General features: G+C 32.4%; 3 protein-coding genes across 5 annotated transcripts; 1 reads left to right on the forward strand and 2 right to left on the reverse strand.

Moving 5' to 3' along the window:
* The first annotated feature begins 11,072 nt into the window (after positions 1–11,072).
* Ho (heme oxygenase) lies at positions 11,073–13,008 on the forward strand. Its single transcript, XM_076315868.1, has 3 exons — positions 11,073–11,367; positions 11,645–11,843; positions 12,122–13,008. The coding sequence occupies exons 1-3, from the start codon at positions 11,265–11,267 to the stop codon at positions 12,555–12,557; spliced, it is 738 nt and encodes a 245-aa protein (XP_076171983.1). The 5' UTR covers positions 11,073–11,264; the 3' UTR covers positions 12,558–13,008.
* A 50-nt stretch (positions 13,009–13,058) lies between these two features.
* Dcp2 (decapping mRNA 2) lies at positions 13,059–15,587 on the reverse strand. Of its 3 annotated transcripts, none has more exons than XM_076315837.1 (5): positions 15,180–15,587; positions 14,392–15,039; positions 14,059–14,203; positions 13,673–13,979; positions 13,059–13,567 (listed from the first exon to the last, which is right to left on the reverse strand). In XM_076315837.1, exons 1-5 carry the CDS (start codon positions 15,227–15,229, stop codon positions 13,293–13,295), a joined length of 1,425 nt encoding a protein of 474 aa, XP_076171952.1. In that variant the 5' UTR covers positions 15,230–15,587; the 3' UTR covers positions 13,059–13,292. The 3 variants fall into 3 exon arrangements, with proteins under 3 accessions (XP_076171952.1, XP_076171970.1, XP_076171962.1); XM_076315855.1 differs by having other exon boundaries at positions 15,145–15,586; XM_076315847.1 differs by having other exon boundaries at positions 13,059–13,549; positions 15,180–15,582.
* A 2,361-nt stretch (positions 15,588–17,948) lies between these two features.
* On the reverse strand, positions 17,949–20,375 carry Lic (dual specificity mitogen-activated protein kinase kinase lic). The gene is made up of 7 exons (XM_076305459.1): positions 20,227–20,375; positions 19,873–20,045; positions 19,500–19,665; positions 19,180–19,416; positions 18,918–19,097; positions 18,618–18,835; positions 17,949–18,546 (listed from the first exon to the last, which is right to left on the reverse strand). The coding sequence occupies exons 2-7, from the start codon at positions 19,935–19,937 to the stop codon at positions 18,402–18,404; spliced, it is 1,011 nt and encodes a 336-aa protein (XP_076161574.1). The 5' UTR covers positions 19,938–20,045; positions 20,227–20,375; the 3' UTR covers positions 17,949–18,401.
* Positions 20,376–21,295: the final 920 nt, after the last annotated feature.

Consider the following 21,295-nt stretch of genomic DNA (forward strand, 5'->3'; position numbering starts at 1 on the left):
TCGATTTACTTCAAATTTGGAGAAAATCTTCAACAGATGTCCTTTCATCGTACGAACTACGAATTTCAAACTTTCATGTTCTTTTCTAGTTTTTCTAGCACGCCAAAGGCGAAGAAGAAAACGAAGAACATCGAAAAAGTCCCATTTTTTTAAAAGGCCTTTAAAAGGCCCCATTTTAAAAATTTTTTTCCCCACGTCGTTCATACCACAGCTCTTTGTGCACCAATCAAGATACCCTTTGGTTTTCACGTTTCTCTTAAGCAGAACGTTGAAAATCTCGTCAGCCACACAGACCAGTTTTTCAAACCGCGCTTCGCCTAAAATTCCACAACTCTCGCAATTTTCCTTATTTTCATTAATAAAAAATCGTGAACCCTGAGCAAACATCAATAAACACACTCGCGGAAACTCCGTACGGAAAAGTTACGCGGTTCGTTCGAAAAAAAATCAGAAAGAAGTCGATGTTTTTCTACCGGATCATCGCGAAACACACCTCTCGGTTATGGTAAATTAACGCGGCAATCAACGCGTTAAACATCGACCAAGACCTCAACAATATCACGTGGAAGTTAACAACCGTTTTAGATCGAATAATTAATGCACGAAGTGCAACAAGATCGCGAAACGATGTTACGCGTTCGCTGTATTCGGTGTACGCGATTAACTTAGTTAATACCAAGATTCGATGAATATTCATATCGGTTTCTCGTATCAAGTAGAGATGCTCTCGATGTTATGGACAAGCAAACATCGACCAAGGGGTTTTCCAGCATCGTAACGTCCATCGAATTGTTCTCTTATCTCCAGCGATAACTGTACCGTGAATTCGAAAGGAACACCGCCACGAATAATCATTCGTGGAAACATTGAAAATTGTTCGCTCGTTCCTCGTTAAGAAACTCGTCGTTAAATACTACAGTCGGTTCGATGACGTTTGTTTTACCATCGAGTGCGAGATAATGCTCTTCAAAACGAAATGGAAACAGTGTTGTTCGATAGATAGGCGAGTATCGCGTAGACAGATGCTTTCTCTATCGTCGAAATCGAACACAAGTATCGCATTAATGCCGCTCGAACGCAACTGTTCGTCACTCGGAGAAATTTGTCGATGGATATCGAGAAAATATCTACGCTCGCACGAAGATGTATATATAGATGTGTCTCCGATCATCGAATTAGAATCGATCGAGTAATGTCGAACGATTATGAAATTTTGTTCCAATTTTTCATTCTTTGCACCCTTTGGTACCAATTTTGAACGTTTCTTTCACACTAAACGTACCGGCATTTTTCTATACCTAATCTTACCATAGGGGGTCATTTGACCCCTTATGAAATAAACGTAGATTTTTCGTAAAAAATTCTTTATTTATTAAAGGAAATAATTTGCAACATCGTTTCTGATTTCGTACAAAATGAAACACATATTTTTATCGTTACAAACAAAACAATCGACCAATTACATTTTTTACACAGGATGGGTTTCTCCTTCGTACATTTCCCGCGAACAAATTTTTTTACAAATTATGCAAGTTTGTGTTGTTTTATCGCCCGCGCACAATCTTATTTGAAATTTTTTCCTGGATTGAGAATTATTATTGGAGCTGCTCGATACTCCTTCTCGTTCATTTTCCTTTTCTTCTTCGCAAAATTCGAGGTACTCTGTAACAATTTCGTCTGCTAATTGTAACAGGAAAGATTGCCTCGATAGCTCCAAACCAGTTGTTTCCTGATAGAGTATCCACGAATTGATTCCAGCCAGATAGAAAATATTGAAAAATACCTGTACAGGCCATCTATTGCACTTCGATTTTACGCTATACTTTCGCGCCATTTGGTCAACTATATCGACGTCAAATTTGCTTTTATTATAGTAACTGATCGTCTCGGGTGTCTTCTTTCCATTGTTCTTGATTTTTACGGTTTTACGTTTGGTACTCGATATCGCTACTTTTTTTCTTGGTTTTGATTTATAAATCGTTAGCGTACAGTCGTTCGATTTGTACGTCATTGTTGAAAGAAGTTTCGAATTATCTTTCGTTGTTTTTGCAAGTGCGGGCAATTCCCTCCTGTTCGCACGCATTGTTCCCACTAACGTTGTCCTTTTCGCCAATAATTTTCCAGCCAAAGATGAAGTCGTAAAAAAATTCTCGGTTGTAATATTTCTTCTACAGTTGATGAAAGGTTCGACTAATTTCATCGCAATAAATTCGCTGAGCGGTATTAACGTCAGTCTGGTTTCATCGCGTCCTAAGTACGAATTCAGAACTAAGGTTCCAGTTGGAAAACTGCTAAAAAATACGTAAACTTCGTACGGGGTCAAATGGCCCCCCGTGGTACGTAAGGTAGATAAAGAATTTTTGTCGGTAAAAAATAAGCTACGAGAACAACGGAAAGTGGGAAATTGAATAATCGGATGATATAAGAATTTACAGAAAGTCAAATGACCGACAGGAATAACGATAAATGTACGAATTTAAAGTAAATTTTCAAAAGGGGCCATTTGACCCCGCTTGGTACGTTTAGTGTTAAACGATCGTAATCTTGTTGTAATGTATTCTTTCGAGCAGGGTTTCGTTGATTTTCGAGGGAAATAAACATACTTTTCAATACCACGAACCATAAATTGCGAACTTTAGTTTCCGCAAAGGCCGTGTCAAACATCGCGAAAAGTTTTATAATTTGACAGCCCCCTCTTCAAGGAAGATTTCATCGCTTGGGCACCAACCGTGGCAAACTTGCCCGAAGAGATGAAAGAGTAGAAGGTTTGCGCTTTAATTTACCTCGCGTTACGATAGATTTCCACGAATATTGACAATATTGCGGAATTTTCGATTTCAACGGGTTTTCTAACGCGATTGCAAACTGGTGTTTAAAAATGGAGAGCAACAAGTTCTAAGGTGAAAGAATTGAAGAAGAAAATATCACTGTAAGCGAAACTCGCGGTTATACGATTGTTAAAATTTATGTAATATGTTTACACGAAATGGAAAATCGTGGTCTAGAAAAGAGAAGGAATTTTTTGTTTTTTAGATCGTCATTTGTTGCTTGTGTGGCGTAACGATAATCGATTCAAGACCATTTCAGATTTCGATTCTGAAATCTGAAAAAGAATGAAGCAGAACATGACTTATGACTAACAAAATCAGAATACATAACATAGTAATACATTATTTCTACCAAAAGATACAAAATTGCAATAGAAAGATTACAAAACCACAGGAGGATAACTATGACTTCGAATAGACGTCTGCATTTCGAGATCATTCATAAATATCGTTTAGCCAGAATAGAATCACCTTTCAGTGACATTTGTAACCAACAAATAAAGATTCAACACCTGTTATGTGAACCATAAAATACCAGTAGCAAAGAAACATAAAAAGACACTAGCAGCTACGTAAAAGAAACCGAACTATTCGATAAAGTATAGAAGAGAAATGTTCAGTATGTCGCTAATGACCTTAAAGTCGATGGGACGTGAACCTTGTATGAATTTTTTCTTTTTTTTTTAATTAGAAAAAATTAATTCTTGCCCTGTAATCGGGAATTCCCCTTTAATTCGATAATTCGTGGTATCGAGCGGAGAGTAGAGGTCGAAACTGGCTCGCTTATCGATCATCGAGAAATATACATACGTAGAAGAGTCAGACACGCATAGCGCGAAAGTAGCGTGGAACGATACATCGTCTCGAGAAAAATATCATCACGGTATTTGTAAAGCGATGCAATTGAGAGGACGTGCTTGTTTTACGAGCGAAAGACGCGTGGATACGCGTGTCGATGTCGCTGGGTTTCTGTTATCACCGAGCATATACCTATCGGGGTAACGAGGTGTAGCACAACGATAGTCGGCTCAGTGATAATTTTGGATAAATGGCAAACGCGAGAACGCGTAGACGAAACATCGAAATATCGATCCTGGAGAGAATTGCGAGTTTAGAGGAACTTAATATTATTTTATGTGTATTAAATGTACATGAAATTATATTATACTGTAATATATATTATTATATATATATAAATATAAATAAAGCACATATATATAATGTAAATATAAAATTTAATTTAATTTACATATATAAATATATAGAAAATTGTATAAAATTTAATTTTTTTTATATTAATTATATATATCAGAGAACACCTTTGGGCACATGAAAACATAATACAAAGCAGAGAGTATAAAAAGTAAGAAATAACAATAATGAAACAAACGTTCAGTAGCAAAAAATTTGACAATAACGACAAAATAAATCGATCGATATTGAACAATATCGAAACAGACATTAAGTAAACATATAAGAAAGAAAATCGTAAATTCTCGATCGCAATTAACAACGAATGTTTAAAGCTAGAAGGGATTCGTTGAACAAATTTAGTGTATTTGGTACAAATGACAAACACGGGATTGTGTGGATGATTTCTCCTGGAAAGAATCGCGAGTCGGGTCGTTAGCTTCTATCGACCTTCGTGAGGTCTGTTCGTGTCCTCTTCAGTCTTGTTTTCAAGTTTTCGAGTTCTAAGGTTCTCTTGTACCGAGATTTCAATTTTTCAATGTTCCATTTTTACACGTGGAATTACCAATACGGATTACATCGTTGAAACTGTGTTCCTTCGATTAAAAAGAAAATCGAGGGAAGTCGTGGGCGGGAAAAATGTTGTGCAGAAGTAGAAATAAAAAATGCGTCCATTCGAGGATATTTGGTATGCAGCTCTTACAAGAAGAAACTAACATTAGTTACACGGTCGATCTACCATGGTCGCGCACCGTTACCATCCTCTAAGAATGAAAATGCACCCTGGTGGCTACTGCTTCCGCTTTCCACGATTCCTCCGTGGCATAATTTTCAACTCTACGATTTTTCTTTTCCCTTTTTATTCGTCTTGTTTCGCGTATTACGAAAGAAACAGCGCTCTCGTTCGTTCCTCATCGAAGGATCGAATACGTGGCTAATCGCGAGATTAAAAATCTGAAACGAACGAAGACGTTGTAAAATTGCGGAGAAAAAGTTCCTCTAACCTTTGAATAAACACGAGAACAAAGATAGAGAGAGAAAGCGCAATTCTACGATTCTCCATCGTTTTCTGAAAGTTACGAGGTAAGAAAATCGTTCATTTTGTTTTATAAATGTACACCGGGGGAACGCGGCACGAAACAACCGGTACGCAGAAGTTACGCGTGCACGATATCGTCGTAATAAAAAAAAAAAAAGAAAACGTGTGTGAAAACATGCAAGGAATCCCACGATCGTTGTACGGGAACATTTACAAGTTAAAAACGGAGCAATTCGTGGCACGATCAACGTGAATGAGAATTCACGCGACCAGCGGCGAAGAAACTGAGAAAATTAAAGGGAAGGGAAAAAGTGAACGATGGATCAGGGTGCTGAGATGAAATTAACGTAGAATTCGCGATACCGGGATCGAATTGAAAATTATCTTGCCGTTTGATTCGATAAATGTGACGTTACGGTTCATAGAAACATCGTGACGGTACAACGACGAACCGTGCACACAACCATGCGTATAGAGTATCAAGTATATCGACATGACGTCAACAAAACGACGTTTCGTTCGTACGAGGAAAAGTTGCTCGAGGCGTCTCGAACGAGGGACGGACAATTCTACGTCTCATCGACGAAATTACAGCGACTGATCAGGCTCGTTGACGAAGGAAAGCCGCGGGCTGTGCCGAACGAGGATCCTTATTTATCCCGTTTCTACCACAGGCGGATGACATGTCACCCAGGATCCTGTTGTCATCGAAACGGAAGCGAAACGTTCGAGCTGAAACGATTTCCATTGAACTCGGTGCATGACTATCGAACAGGACTATGTCCGATTGGAGTACTCGCGAGACCTTCGCTTCGAGAGAAACGAGTGAAGTGGAAAATTGTAACGAATTTTTTTGTTCGAGTTTGGGCAAAAAAAAATTGAAATAAGAAACAAACTTTGGATTTTAATGGTAAGAAAATTCTGTGAAAGTAGGTTCATGATTAGGATTAGGTCCTAACGAAACACAAGTGAGACACTTGGGTTCGAGAGAAACGAGTGAAGTGGAAAATCGTAACGAATCTTTTTGTTCGAACTTAGGCGAAAAAAAAATAAAATAAGAAACAAACTTTGGATTTTAATGATAAGAAAATTCTGTGAAAGTAGGTTCATGATTAGGATTACGTCAGAACAAAACACTCGTGAGACACTTCGCTTCGAGAGAAACAAGTGAAGTGGAAAATTGTAACGAATTTTTTTGTTCGAGTTTGGGCAAAAAAAAATTGAAATAAGAAACAAACTTTGGATTTTAATGGTAAGAAAATTCTGTGAAAGTAGGTTCATGATTAAGACTAGGTCCTAACGAAACACAAGTGAGACACTTCGGTTCGAGAGAAACGAGTGAAGTGGAAAATTGTAACGAAATTTTTTTGTTTGAACTTGGGCGAAAAAAAATAAAAAAAGAAACAAACTTTGGATTTTAATGATAAGAAAATGCTGTGAAAGTAGGTTCTAACGATTTTCATCGAAATTGGTACAAGATTAAGTCTACATTCGAAAGAAACCCTTGTGAGACCTTCGGTTCGAGAGAAAAGAGTGAAGTGGAAAATTGTAACGAATCTTCTTGTTCGAACTTGAATGAAAAAAAAAATAAAAATAAGAAACAAACTTTGGATTTTAATGGTAATGAAATACTGTAAAAGTAGGTTCTAGTTAAAACGATTTTCATCAAAATCGGTACTATATTAAGACTAGATTCGAAAGAAACACTTGTAAGACCTTCGGTTCGAGAGAAACGAGTGAAGTGGAAAATTGTAATAAATCTTTTTGTTTGAACTTGGCCTAAAAAAATTAAATAAGAAACAAACTTTGGATTTTAATGGTAAGAAAATTCTGTGAAAGTGGGTTCATGATTAGGATTAAGTCCGAACGAAACACACGTGAGACACTTCGGTTCGAGAGAAAAGACTGAAGTGGAAAATTGTAACGAATCTTTCTGTTTGAACTTGGCCTAAAAAAATTAAATAAGAAACAAGCTTTGGATTTTAATGATAAGAAAATTCTGTGAAAGTAGGTTCATGATTAGGATTAGGTCCGAGCGAAACACTCGTGAGACACTTGGGTTCGAGAGAAACGAGTGAAGTGGAAAATCGTAACGAATCTTTTTGTTTGAACTTAGACGAAAAAAAATTAAAATAAGAAACAAACTTCTAATTGTAATGGTAAGGAAATACTGTGGAAGTAGGTTCTAATGATTTTCATCGAGATCGATACAAGATTAAGACTAGATTCGAAAAAAACACTTATGAGACTTTCGGTTCGAGAGAAAAGAGTGAAGTGGAAAATTGTAAGGAATCTTCTTGTTCGAACTTGAATGAAAAAAAAAATAAAAATAAGAAACAAACTTTGGATTTTAATGGTAATGAAATACTGTAAAAGTAGGTTCTAGTTAAAACGATTTTCATCAAAATCGGTACAAGATTAAGACTAGATTCGAAAGAAACACTTGTGAGACCTTCGGTTCGAGAGAAAAGAGTGAAGTGGAAAATCGTAACGAATCTTTTTGTTCGAACTTGGGCGAAAAAAATTAAAAAAGAAACAAACTTTGAATTTTAATGGTAAGAAAATTCTGTGAAAGTAGGTTCTGAAAATTTTCATCGAAATCGGTACAAGATTAAAACTAAATTCGAAAGAAACACTTGTGAGACCTTCGGTTCGAGAGAAACGAGTGAAGTGGAAAATCGTAACTAATGGTTCTGTTCGAACTTGAGCGAAAAAAAAATAAGAATAAACTTCTGATTTTAATAATAAGGAAATGTTGTGAAAATAGGTTCTAACGATTTGCATCGAAATCAGCACAAGATTAGGACTAGGTCCTAACAAAACACACGTGAGACCTCCGGTTCGAGAGAAAGAACTAAAGTAGAAAATGGTAGCGAGTCTTTTTCTTTTAATCTAAACACAAATATTGAAAAAATTAAAAAAAAAAAAGAAGAAAGAACTAATTCGTGGTTTTAATAGTAACAAAGTGTCGTAAAAGTAACGTATGTTGATATGCATAATAAGTGTAAATCATATTATGTTCGCAATACGTGAGAGACGATATCGCGTTGTTTTAGAAACTTAATTCGAGAAGTTCTTGCCGCCCACGTTTCTGCATGCAAATAATCCTACGAGTTAAATTGAATTATTACGGTTACGTGTTGAAATTATTGTCCCGTTGTTTGTCATAATAGTCGAGCTCCCGACGAACAGTATCCTTTCTCGAGCATATCTGAAGTGCTCGATTTGAAGATTAAATTCGAAATCTAAAATCAAGCAAGCTTTAACGAGCCCGATCACGCACGATGTATTTAGAAGGAAGTATTAAGATCACAGTAATTTGTTAAAGAGATACTTGTTCGATATTAATCGATGGTCGATGGTATACGATATGCGTGATTCACACCTGTACTCGAATGAGTTGAAAATAATCCTACGTGATTTCGCAATTTTTAAACAATGACATCTTTTCGGCTCGACGAGCATTTCTTGAGAAATTGTTACGTTGAATGTACTGCTTATCCTTCGCAGTACCCTTTTTTCTCGAATGATAACAGCAAGTACCTTATTTACTTGCCAGACGAGCCAGAAGGTGGATGAGACGAAAGCACGTACAATATCTGTAGGTTCATCATGAAAATACCAAGCAGAATGTAGCTTGTTCGCCTCGTCACGCCTCGCCTCATCTCCGCCCTTTCATACACGTGCTCAGGATTATTTCTTCTTTTTCTCTTCCACGAATGATTTACGCTTAATTATTGGGAAATGCTAACCAAGACGTGGGTGTTTATAAATAATGATAACTACTCGACGTGTTATAATTTCCTCGTTGTTTGCTCTGAAATTATATCCTCGACCTCGATTATTGATCACTTAATCGATTCAATTTTGGAGTACGTACGGATAGTTATTATAAACGCTATGGAAACAAATCGAAGCAACAAGTGTCCTGATATAATTTGGTTCAAGTTCTGCGTCTTATAACGCGCTTAAATTTCCCTATTATTTAATATAAGTATTATCGATACACTTCGATACACTTTCTACCACGGACGAGATACAGAATAGATCCAGCATTTAACGGAGAAAACGTGTCTGGGTGAAAAATTCAACGACATCGATTCGAAATCAAATAAGAATTCAGAGCTTAGAGGTATGAATTTAAAAACAGTTAAAAAGAGACAGTTGAAATAATTGATTCTTATATCTTAAAAAAGTCTCTACGTCGCAAGTAATACGGATTACTCGGGTTACACTGGTGAGAAGGTTGCAGCGAGCGGTGACCCGAAGGGAAATACAGTAGATGGGACCAAAGTTTCATCGATCTCCCTCTACATGAGTTACAATCGAGATTACAAAACTGGAGAGACAGATGGAATCAATGTTCCTTCGATCTCCTTATTTAATTTCGCAATTAATATAATATAAGCAATTACTTTATCGAGCAAAATCGGATGAAATTTTGGCCCTAGTTCGATTTCCTTTTAATGAACCCGATCGAAGTGAAAAATGATCGTGGCCATCAAAAGGGGTACTTGATTTCTCCCCGCGGCGATTCTTCTAATTTTCCTACACACCCCCACCCCCATCTGCAGCAAGAACATCTCTTCCTAGAAGCGAACGCGTCAGAGAATTGCAACTGACCGTTCGGACCGGCTACATCGCCGGTCACTTGCTTACGCAACAAGCAATGGCGATCAAAGTGAGCGAACAAAAAAGAAACATTAGTTTAAATTAAGTTTACGAAGTCAAGAGAGAAAAAAAAACAGTAATCGTTAAATAAAATTTAGGAAAAGAACATTTTCGGAACATTTAGAAGGAAATGTGACGACGATAAATCAATATTCCAGGAAAATAATATTCACGATCGTTATTCACGCGATGTATAAGTGATCCTTTAGAGAGATAAATAAATTTCAAGGATAATTTGAACAGATTATCGATCGAAAAATTTCTGTTTGTCTAACAAATTATTTAATTCGTTTATTTTATTATGCAATTTAAACAGTTCAAATTTTATTCTCTCTGCATTTTAACAGATTGAATTGTTCTCAAGGTCGATTCAAATTATAAACGAATTTAAACATTTTTATCATTTACATAGAATTTTATAATTCAAACAAAATACTTAATTACGTTTTTATATCAATGGTAGTCGTTTCAAGTGGCGAGGCCATGTCGATAACGTTGAAATTCATTCCCCAGTAATCGATAAAGTAGTCCAAATCTCTAAGTAGAGGTCACTACTAGGGGTGAGCAGGTATCCGATATTTCGGATTCAGTCGGGTACCTAAAGTTTCTGATACTCGGGTACCCAAAAATCTATAACATTCGGATGTCGACTCAACTTAAGTATTACTTGACCGGATTTCGATGTTGGGTACCCGAAATTTTCGGAATCCCGTAAACCTCTAGTCACTACAATGGTGTATTTTCTTGAAATTAAAAAATACAGACAAGCATCGTACATTTGCAGACTCAGTGAACCAAGATCGTATTAACATACGATCTAAATCGTATTTAGATCGTATATACTTTTACACACTTTTACACACGATATTACTTCTGTTTCTGAAATACCAAAGTCGTATCGAGCCGAATATAAAAATAAACGATCAATGGCCATTTTCCGTTAGCGGTAATCTTCTAACCTTCAATCATATACGTTTATGTAATTACTCCTGAGCACATCGCTCACACAAAGAAGGAAGAACAATTAATTCATTTATCTATTGGTATATGTGTACGTTTCCCGAAGTATTTATATGCTCAAAAGTTAAAATAAAAAGAAATCAATTCATTGTAGTTATTAATACATTAATTAATTTTAACGTTCTTGTTAATATTCTTTTCAATTAGAGATATTTGGAATTAAATTATTATACTATAAATTCTATTTATTCGATTCAAAATTTCACATTAATGGAGTAACATCGGTTATCTTAACATCTATTATTCTTCGTTGCATGAATGCAGTGTCATCTTGCGTCTAGTTTCAAACTAAACAAACAAATAAGGTATTTTAGAAAATGCGATTCTCTCTCTATCAACTCACAAATATGGCAGAATAGTGTGTAGACATCAATTGTAAAGTGGTGCTTCCAACAACTTGGCATTTGCAATCGTTGAAATAGTTGAGATGCGTAAAAATTTAATAAAAAAAATGATAGCATAATTTTTCTTAATTTCATAGTACCCCCCTCGCAAAATACATAAATCTTATCAAAATGTCGGACAAAAGTGAAGATACATTTTGTGAAAAAATGCGGAAAGCTACGAAAAAAATTCATTCAATCAGTGACGCTTTGGTGAATGCAAAATTAGCATTTGGTAAGATAAAGAACGCGTTTTAAACAAAATATTTCACTGTTTTTTCTACTTTTTATTCATTACAACTCTACTATTTGTAGCAGATAGGTTAATATTCTTCTAGTATTTTAGTTTTACTTTATATTAAATCTGCATATTTCTTTAAATCGATCAAAGATATGTATTAAATAACATAATGAAACTGTGGAAATAGAGTTCTTATATAAGACATTAACAGACAACAATAAAAATTAAAGAATATTGTTTCATCGTATTAGCACATATCTACTTCAAACAGGATTTCTCGATGATTCTGTATGGGCTGATGGTCTTTTGGTATTTTATGAAATCTTCCGATACTTGGAGGGTGCTATGTTTAGATTGAGCACTACTAAAATAGGATTATTTCCACTTGAGAAACTTCAACGTACGAAAGCTTTCGAACTTGACCTTGAATTTTATTTAGGAAAAGGATGGATAAAAAACTACAGTCCTAGGTATATAGTCTTTGTATAGTATTTGTGTATGTATGTATTATGTAACAGTGTACTTTAATTCCTATGTGTATAATTAAGTACAGGCACTGTAAGAAATACCAAATACTATATATAATCAAGTTGCATGCTTTTGTCATTTGCATCACAATACGTATAACAACAGCATCCAATGTTTGAAAACCAGACTATGATTGTTTGTTCGAATATATACATATGTGTCTAGAATAAATGAATTGTTATTGTTTAAAGTTTATATTTAATATCGTTTCAAACTCCAGGGACAGTGTCATCAAGTATCTGATGCGTTTAAGGGAAATAGAAGATACTGATCCTACATTACTGGCAGCATACATTTATCATCTGTATATGGGTCTTCTTAGCGGAGGAATTATTTTACATAAAAAAAAACTACTTATGCAAAAAATGTTACCATATAAAAAAATTCAAACAAGTGGCAATAATATTACAGACTTTGGAAATATCAGTATCTTTGAACTTAAACAAAATATGCGCGATACAATGAACAAGATTGCAGAAATGTTGGATGAAGATACAAAAAATAAACTTATCGAAGAAAGTAAAATAGTGTTTGCATTAAATAATGAGATTATCAAAAGTGTGAGAGGTACTGGCACTGTACTTTTTAAAAAAATTCTGTATTTTGGTACTGTCTTTATGTTAATTCTTTTTGTCTTCCTTGTTCTCTTCAAGTAGTGCAAGAGTTAAATTATTTCTTTTCCAAAGCTGTGTATATATAACTTTCTGACAACAACTCTATTTTATGTGGAATTTATTTTCAAACAAATAGATATAAGATTTTTGCTGAGTTGTAACAAATTTGTATGTAATGCACATTACATATTCAACATGCTCATTGAAGCAGAGAAACAGATTTTCACACTGTATATGTAAAACAAGCTGATCAAATATTACTTATTTGTTATTGCTATGTAGTTGATTTGTTAATTAGAATGAAATATATACAAGATTTTTGTTACATAAAAAGAAGTACTTGTAAAACAGAAATACGTATAATGTTGCGTACACTTAAGTAATTTTTCCATGCCTGTAAATCATCATTATCTACATGGTATATAATTAGTACACATATTACTTTAAACTTGACTGAATTATTGCATTAACGAATTATTTCGTTATTTTTTTTAAATTAAATTATTGTGGGTATGTGTTGAAGAAAAACATTAAACATCTAAGAAGCATTACAAATTAGTAATGTATTTACCTTATTATATTATTGTACATAATAAGACCATTCAAAAACAAAATACAGTTTAAGAGGAAATTCTTGAGATCACAAGTGGTTAAAATTACATTTAATTCTAAATTTTCACACGCGACTATTCACAAATTTATATAAATATCGAAAAAATTTGATATAATTATAAGTATGCACTTGCCGAACGTGACAATCATAGTTTTAAAACAGATTTATAAACAATTAAGTATTGCTTGTTTATCAAACTTAAAATGTGCCCAAATCATTGAACACAGGTCTGTGGAGTATTCTTGTGTTTCAAGGTAATCTTTTGAACAAATTCGTGCATTACGATCCATTGCATCAAACGGAGGAGACATATTATTTGGATCCGTTGGTAGTTTACTTGCTGCATTACCAAATAACAAAGCTTTTATATTTTCTTCTAGCAATTCTGTATTCTGAGATTTTTGAGACTGAGGTGTTTGATCTGAAAAGAAAAACATTACTTTCATTGTATTAATAAGAAATCTATTCTTAAACAGAGTTTGAATATCAAATGTTAGTATAAATTGTGTATGGAAAAAAAAAACTTTATATTTAGATAGCAAACCATTTATTCCTTTGTAAAAATCTTGTACTTTGTAGCTAAATTGATTGCATTTAACAGATTGGATGGCTGGATCCATTAAAAATGCAACAGATTGTGGACTCTGTGGACTATCCACTAATTGTTTGGCTAGAACATTTGAAGTTTCATCTTCATTTTGTTCACCAAATAGATTACGTTTAATCGCTGCTTTTGTTGTGACAGTTTTATTATCATATGCACAACGACGACTTTGTGTTGTGCATATGATAGTATTAGAAGTATTAGATTGTCGAAAGCTTTTGAAGGTTCTAAAACTTGGAATATCACTCTGGAAATAATTTTACGAGAATCCATTAAAATCATTTTTACGAAAAATATAATAGTAATCACAAATCAAGTGTAATTACCTGAATGGATTGAGGAAGTAGTTGTTGTTGTCGTTTGCCTTTTGAAACACTTTCAACATCACCAAGAGACCTATGTCTGTGTCTTCGTATTGTATTTACATTTTTTTCGTGTAAATATTTTTCTTGTATCCAACGTCTCATTCTCCTATTCAGAAATTGGTACAAAAAATAAGATCTTAAGCCAACTACTTATTAATACTTTTTTACATTTTAATTCTTTCATGTTACACATTTTTGTGTTTTACATAATTCCAGTTTTAAACATCGTGCATAAAAAATTATAAACAGTATCAAGATATTTATAATTATTGAACTATTATAATTATGCTTTACCTTACAAAGGGAATAACCATGAAAAATGCCTTTGGTCCAACTCCAATTTTTACTTTTGGGGTCATATCTTTCTTATTGTTAGGTAAATCTGCTAAAGAAAACCATTCTACATTTTTTATCTCTTTTCTTGTTTTTGGTTGAAATTTGGTATCCTTTTGTACACCACATATTATGTACAATCTTACTAACTGTTCATTTATTACCGATTCAATATATTCATTTTCATCAATCAGATTTGATATGTCAAAACCAGTTTCTTCTAAAACTTCTCGAATAGCACAATGTGAAGGATCCTCATCTTTGTTGACTTTGCCTTTAGGAAAACTCCAACTACTTTTAGCCCAATAACTTTGAACAAGTAATACTTTAGTTAAATTTTCATTTAATACAATTGCTCCATATGTTGGAACATTTTGTTTGTATTCTCGCCATTGTTCAAGAATATTATCTACTTTAGATACATGTGGTTGTAAAAATGGTACACAGAGGAAGATATCTGTGGCAAGTTCTCTCATACTGCATGGTCTAAGATTTGGATTTTCATCGGTACAATAAAAATCTAAATAAAACCAGTGAGCTAATTCGATTTGAAAACATATTCGAATTAAATCTTTTCTTTCTTCTTCCGGTACATTGATGATAAATCGACTAGAAATAATATTGAAGTTAAAATCGAGCAACATCTAAAAAACGTACTCTTTTTAAAATAAAACATAACAAACGAAGAGTGAAATAAAAATAAATATTCCATACATTGTAATTGTTAAGAATTATCTCTCAAAGCTAACCTGCACAGATCGCTAAGAATACCGGACCATGATGACGAGAAATCCATCATTTCAAAAGTTAGTAAAATAATTTTGATATTTTTTACAAGCCACTTCACTTTCTATAACGTGAGTACTCTTACAATAGTTTTTAATTTCAAAGTAAACAAACAATCATTGCATAAACCATTGCATATCAAACGTCATTGATAAGCTTATCCATCACTATCTATTGTATGATCACAATTTGCGTCATTCAATTTTCTTTCTGCCTTGAACCATAACGGCCAGTTAAAACACTGCCAACTGTTCATCACCATATTGAACTCCCCCACCATTCAAATACTAATCTGGAGCCGGCGAAACAACTGAAGTCTGATTTACAGCAATATTGGAGACAATGTTGCCCACGATTCATAAAACGTAGAAAGTAAAGTAATGAATACAAATGTCAAAATAATTTTTATAAAAAAAACATGTTTCAAGATCCCTTAATCACGTTTTTACAATCAAACAAAAATTTTGTTTTGAATGTTGTTAATATGATTACGTCTAATATAATATAATATAATATAATATAATATAATATAATATAATATAATATAATATAATATAACATAATATAATATAAACGCGCGCGCGTTATTTATAAAAATTATAAAGTAATTCTAAATAAATCTAGAGAGAATTAAAGCTTGCACAAATTCATTAAATAAACTTTTTCTCTGTTTTCTCTAATAACATAAATTAAATGAAATCTTATTCATTTATTGCTTACTTGAACCACGTCAATAACGTACACTAAAAATATTTTAAAATAATGTTGAGTCAAATGGTCCCGCCTGCTAAGGGTTAATTACAAAAATAATATTTAGAAATTGAAAATAAATAAAATTGATTAAAATGGAAGTCAACTTTTGGTCTCTCTTTATTCTATCCTGGTACCATGGTATAACAATTACAAGATCTGAAATAACGACCTTGTAAAATATCAGTGGTTTTCGAGTGACCTCTTCATTTAAGAAATGTAATTCCAGGAACTAAATTCAACATGAAACAGAAAATATTTTCAAAGTTATAATTAATCATTTTAACAGCATAATCAAATTTTTCACATCCCATTTATTCTTAAACCCCTGTTTTATAATATATATCTCACAATCTAAAAGAGAAATGGTCAAACAATACTTGCAACCTTTACATCTCTTTCTATGATTAATAATTTAGGATAACATAAAGAGAATGAAAGCGGTGATGGGAAAGAAAGAAAACATTTCTTCTTGTTTTTCTTCTGCATTATAAAAATATTCTATGTTGCAATACTCTACTTATTTGTATTTCTTAAGAAACAATTCTAAATTCGCAGTCGATTAGTTCAGTATTACTACGTAACGAAAAATAATCCGTTACGAGTAATACCGATTACCAGGTCTCACACGAGGAGGTTGTCGCGAACGAAGACTCAAAAACATGTAAGTAGTGTATGATGTCTATCAGCGCAGCCTACCAATATCGACCAAACTAAACCGCAACTTCAAGATTTCGACACGTTTAACGGTTGTACCTTCGGTGTGCAAGTAATATCCAGTAGCGACGTTCGAAACAAGTGAATGTATTTTAAGATATAAAGTATAACTTAAATTTATGGTAATAACTATGGCAATGATTGAATTCATAAAGGAGGTTTATAACGACCCTTTTAAATGGTATATTTAATTATATTGCATTTATATTACTATCACATTTACGTCTATAACCTATTGATAAATTCTAAAAGTATCTTGCCTCGTGAAGGGAAACATGTTTCTTAATAAATTAAAATTCTTGTCTTTATTGAATTACTTTGAAGTAGAATTTACTTATTAAATTGATTGTTAAAGTAGTATTTAGGTGCAATTTTTTGATTACAGGTCAGTAGTTAAGAACACTGGATTCTTTGTAGTAGCCGTGAAGATTGCTCTTTCATGTAAAGGAATGACTCTAATGCCACCGATTTCCGTTTGAAATAGATGTAATACTAATTAATATATTTACATTGACTACATTGTATACGTGCATATATATTTTGTTATTTTGATGTCATAAATATTGTTCCATAAAAAACATGTTTTTATACTTATACATATTTTTGCCAGTTATTTAATTTTTTCATTGTACATACATGAAATAAAAAAACAACATGAACAAAAAATAAATTTTATGTAGGTAAAATGTCCATAAATAGCATTTATTTATGTATAAATATTATATCTTTTTTTAGATAAATTATGTAAGATGTGTTGTTAAATATACTTGTTTTTATATATGATGATGTTCAGTCATAAATATTATGTTAAAATTTTCTTTTTGAAATTTATATATTAGAATAACAAAATTTTACATTAAAATGTTAATTTTCAAGTAAATTATGTACCATTTTATAGAAAATATAGTACTCATTTCTTGTAAAAATAGGTCAGACAATCAATAAATATTGGTCGACATAAATTTCTTAATAACGACATAATATTTTAAATGAAAAAAATTATGTTTCCTTTGTACTACCCCACACATGTAACATGCTTTATAATTACGTTTATTGGTAATTAATCTTTGTTACACAATTACAATATGTATAAAAGAAACATGTAATTAGCTTTACATTCCTCCTGTTATAATTATTGTAAAACACTACATGATTTTTACATTTTTTTGATAGATGTGACTGTTATCATTGATTGCACTATTATTTTATATTAATATCACTACTGTAGTACATAATTTTTTATTATAATTATATTGCTGCATAATTAGATTGTATAAGTGTAACATATTTTTTCCTGATAAAGTGTACATAGAGTTACATGGAAATACTTAATAATTAAACAAATATTTACTTCAATTTTCTTTACTATATTGCTGCAGTGACAAACAATTGTTATATCACATAGAAAATATTTGTATATTATTTACATAATTGTACTCCTTTATCGAAGAGTATCTGTTAGTCCAAGAAGATTATTAACGACAATTAATAGAGATTTCATATTGGACAAATAAATGAACTTTTGATGGAATTACTCTTTAAACAACAGTTCCATATATCCTTTTTTAACACTAAATTTCAATTCACTTATGTTGTTTTGACGAGTGATCGATACGATTGATAAAGGTGGATATAGTAAATCGATTAATTAACTTCGATGCACAATACGAAGTTACATTAAAGATCATGTAATACATCGTGTCAAAAATATTTGTATGCTACACTGACTGCTCAACATCAGGTAAGTCTAAAATTTCTCCAACAAATTCAGCGACATTTGTATCTTTCTCGGCATGTTCTGTGATAAAATTAAGTTCCAATAATTGATTGTAATTTGGACGGCCAGCATAATCTTTCATTAAACTAGAAAAAAGAACAATGAATAAAATTACATGTACTCGGTACATAATTCCATTAGAAGTAATTTTGCTTACCATTTATTGATAAATTCTTCAAAATTAGCAGAAAAAGTACCAGCAGGTAATTTTGGTGCTTCGTCCTTTACAACTTGTTTCAGTTGCTCAAATGGTGTACCCCAGGACTCGTATGGAAACTTTCCTGTTGCTAATTCAACAAGAGATATACCTAATGACCATACATCAGACCTGATGTCATACTGTGAAGGGTTACCCGATGGGTCTATCCTTTCTGGCTGAAAAAAAGGTTATAATGGAGAATTTATTGAATAGATAGAAACAGATACTCTCTATGACATACATTTAAAAGTTACATACAGCCATATACGGTTTACAACCAGCATCAATTGTTTTAGCAACAGAATCTACAAGATAACCAGAGATACCAAAATCACAGATTTTCACTTCTCCTTTCCGGTTAATTAAAATATTACTAGGTTTTACATCCCTATGAATCACTCGCAACTGTGAATATAAGTAATGTAATGCACTTACTACCTGTAAATAACACATAAAGTTAGAATTGTAATTGATAACAATGAAAAAAAGGGCTTCTACAGTAGCTACTCAATTTTCTTACTGCAAAAGCAATTTTTCCCAAGATATCCTCAGGAATGGCACGTTCATGCTTGTATACTTTTGTATAAAATTTGTCAAGGCTCATATCCATGACTTCCATACATATCCAAACATCTCCTTCTCTAAATAATGCCCCATAAAACTGTACTGTATGTTGGCATGCTGAACTACGCATGGAAATATCTAAATCCATAAGTAATCGTTTCTGTTCCTGTGTATTGACAGTTGCAGTTATTCTCTATGAAATAAATAAAATATATTAAGAATGTATAAAAAAATGAATTAATATTTTATATTGATAGATATAGTCATATATAATACCTTAACTGCCATAATGGTGCCACTTTGTTTGTGTCGCATTTTATCCACAATACCATATGCTCCACGTCCAAGGATACAGATAGTTTCTAAATCATCTGCTTCTACTACAAATGTCTTTTCACCTATTGTTATTGTAGTTCTTTTGTCCAAATTTCTTGGTGGAGTGCTATATATAATATAAACTTTAATTTATCATTTTATAAAAATCTAAATTTATTAAAACAGATTGTTTTTTAGCTATATAAACAAACACCTTGTATATAATTCAATTTATATAAAAGTAATAGACACAATATTAATTTGATAATATTAAACATAAATATTATAATAAAGGGCCATATTAACAACATAATATTGTGATATAAATACTTACACAGGCACAGGTGTCCCTTCAGAGACCTGCAGTTTCAAGTTTCTCTTCCCTCGACGTAGAGCCATGATACAATGTACAATTAATAAATGTTACTAAGCCTGCAAACTTGGCAGTGCATACAATTGAATATAATACATGATTAAATGACTTGTAATGAATATTGCATATGTGTTCTGTAAAAAAGTAAAAATATATGTATTTTTATGTCTTGGGACAATGTTTAGAAAGAATGTTGAAAATGTAGGGTTATGGTATGAATTCATTGTAAGCAAATTATGAAAACAAACGAGTAGAATAAAATTTTACTGAAAAATATTCTTGTTATAATATCATTTAAAATAATTCATCTAGTACCTTGTTAATAACATGACAATATCTTACGAAAATAATGATAAAACTTCAAAGCTCCGTTGCCCATATATGAAGTTTTCAGTAAACTCAAACAGTCACTTGAATTTGCTCACAACAGCCACTACGGTTATAAATTCAATCTGGTCTCTCTACAAACTAAATCGTTCTAGGCGCATTATATAAATTTTGAGAAGAGAAACACATCGTACGAATAATTTATATACAAATTTTGCTATTTAACAGTATACAGCTAACACAAATTGTTTTTTGATAAAGATATAATACAAGATAATGAAAGCTACAATACGATCGTTAGGTTCAACTTCTTTTATGTCATTTGTGTAATATTAAAACCATTTTAACATTTAGAATACAGATTCATTATATCAATTTAAAATAACTTTAGCAGTGACACAGTAGTTTTAATAGTTGGTTCTCTGACAATAAAAAGTGTTGAAATTAACATAATATCTATAAATATTATAGAATAATAGCAAAATGAAAAAAAAATGGTAAGGAAAGCCTTGCACAATTAGATATATGATGATAAAAACCTCGATACAGTCTCTCTAAATTTTTAATTGAATTTTTTAGAGATGTTTGAGAAGTGATCTATAGTACAGTTACGGAGCAATTCGGCGCCATTCATCCTCATTTTTAAATGAAAAAGTATTTTAAGTACAATTTTCACTGATACAATATCCATCATGAATGATAAAATAAAATTAGGCATAAGTTGGCGGAGTGAATGTTAGACTGTGAAAGCCTTCATTCCTTTGACTAAAGTAAACTTTGGTTTAGGTTTTGAGTTGAAGAATTTTTTTCTTTTTTATGATAATTTTAGCGTATCTTCTAATGGTATGACTTCAAGTATGATACTTTGTATCTTCGACTTGAAATCTCTTTACTTATTCATTTATCAGTACTATTTGCGACGGTAAACAATTACATTTTCTTTTATAGTCTTCCAATGAAAACACTAGTTGATTTAGATTTAGAAAAAATTAAATGATAAATTGCTGTAATGCAAAAATCCCCCTCAAAAAAATAATAAAATGATTGTTGGGACGGG

Source organism: Ptiloglossa arizonensis, chromosome 1 (genome assembly GCF_051014685.1).
Source record: "Ptiloglossa arizonensis isolate GNS036 chromosome 1, iyPtiAriz1_principal, whole genome shotgun sequence".
NCBI classification, from domain to species: Eukaryota; Metazoa; Arthropoda; class Insecta; order Hymenoptera; family Colletidae; genus Ptiloglossa; species Ptiloglossa arizonensis.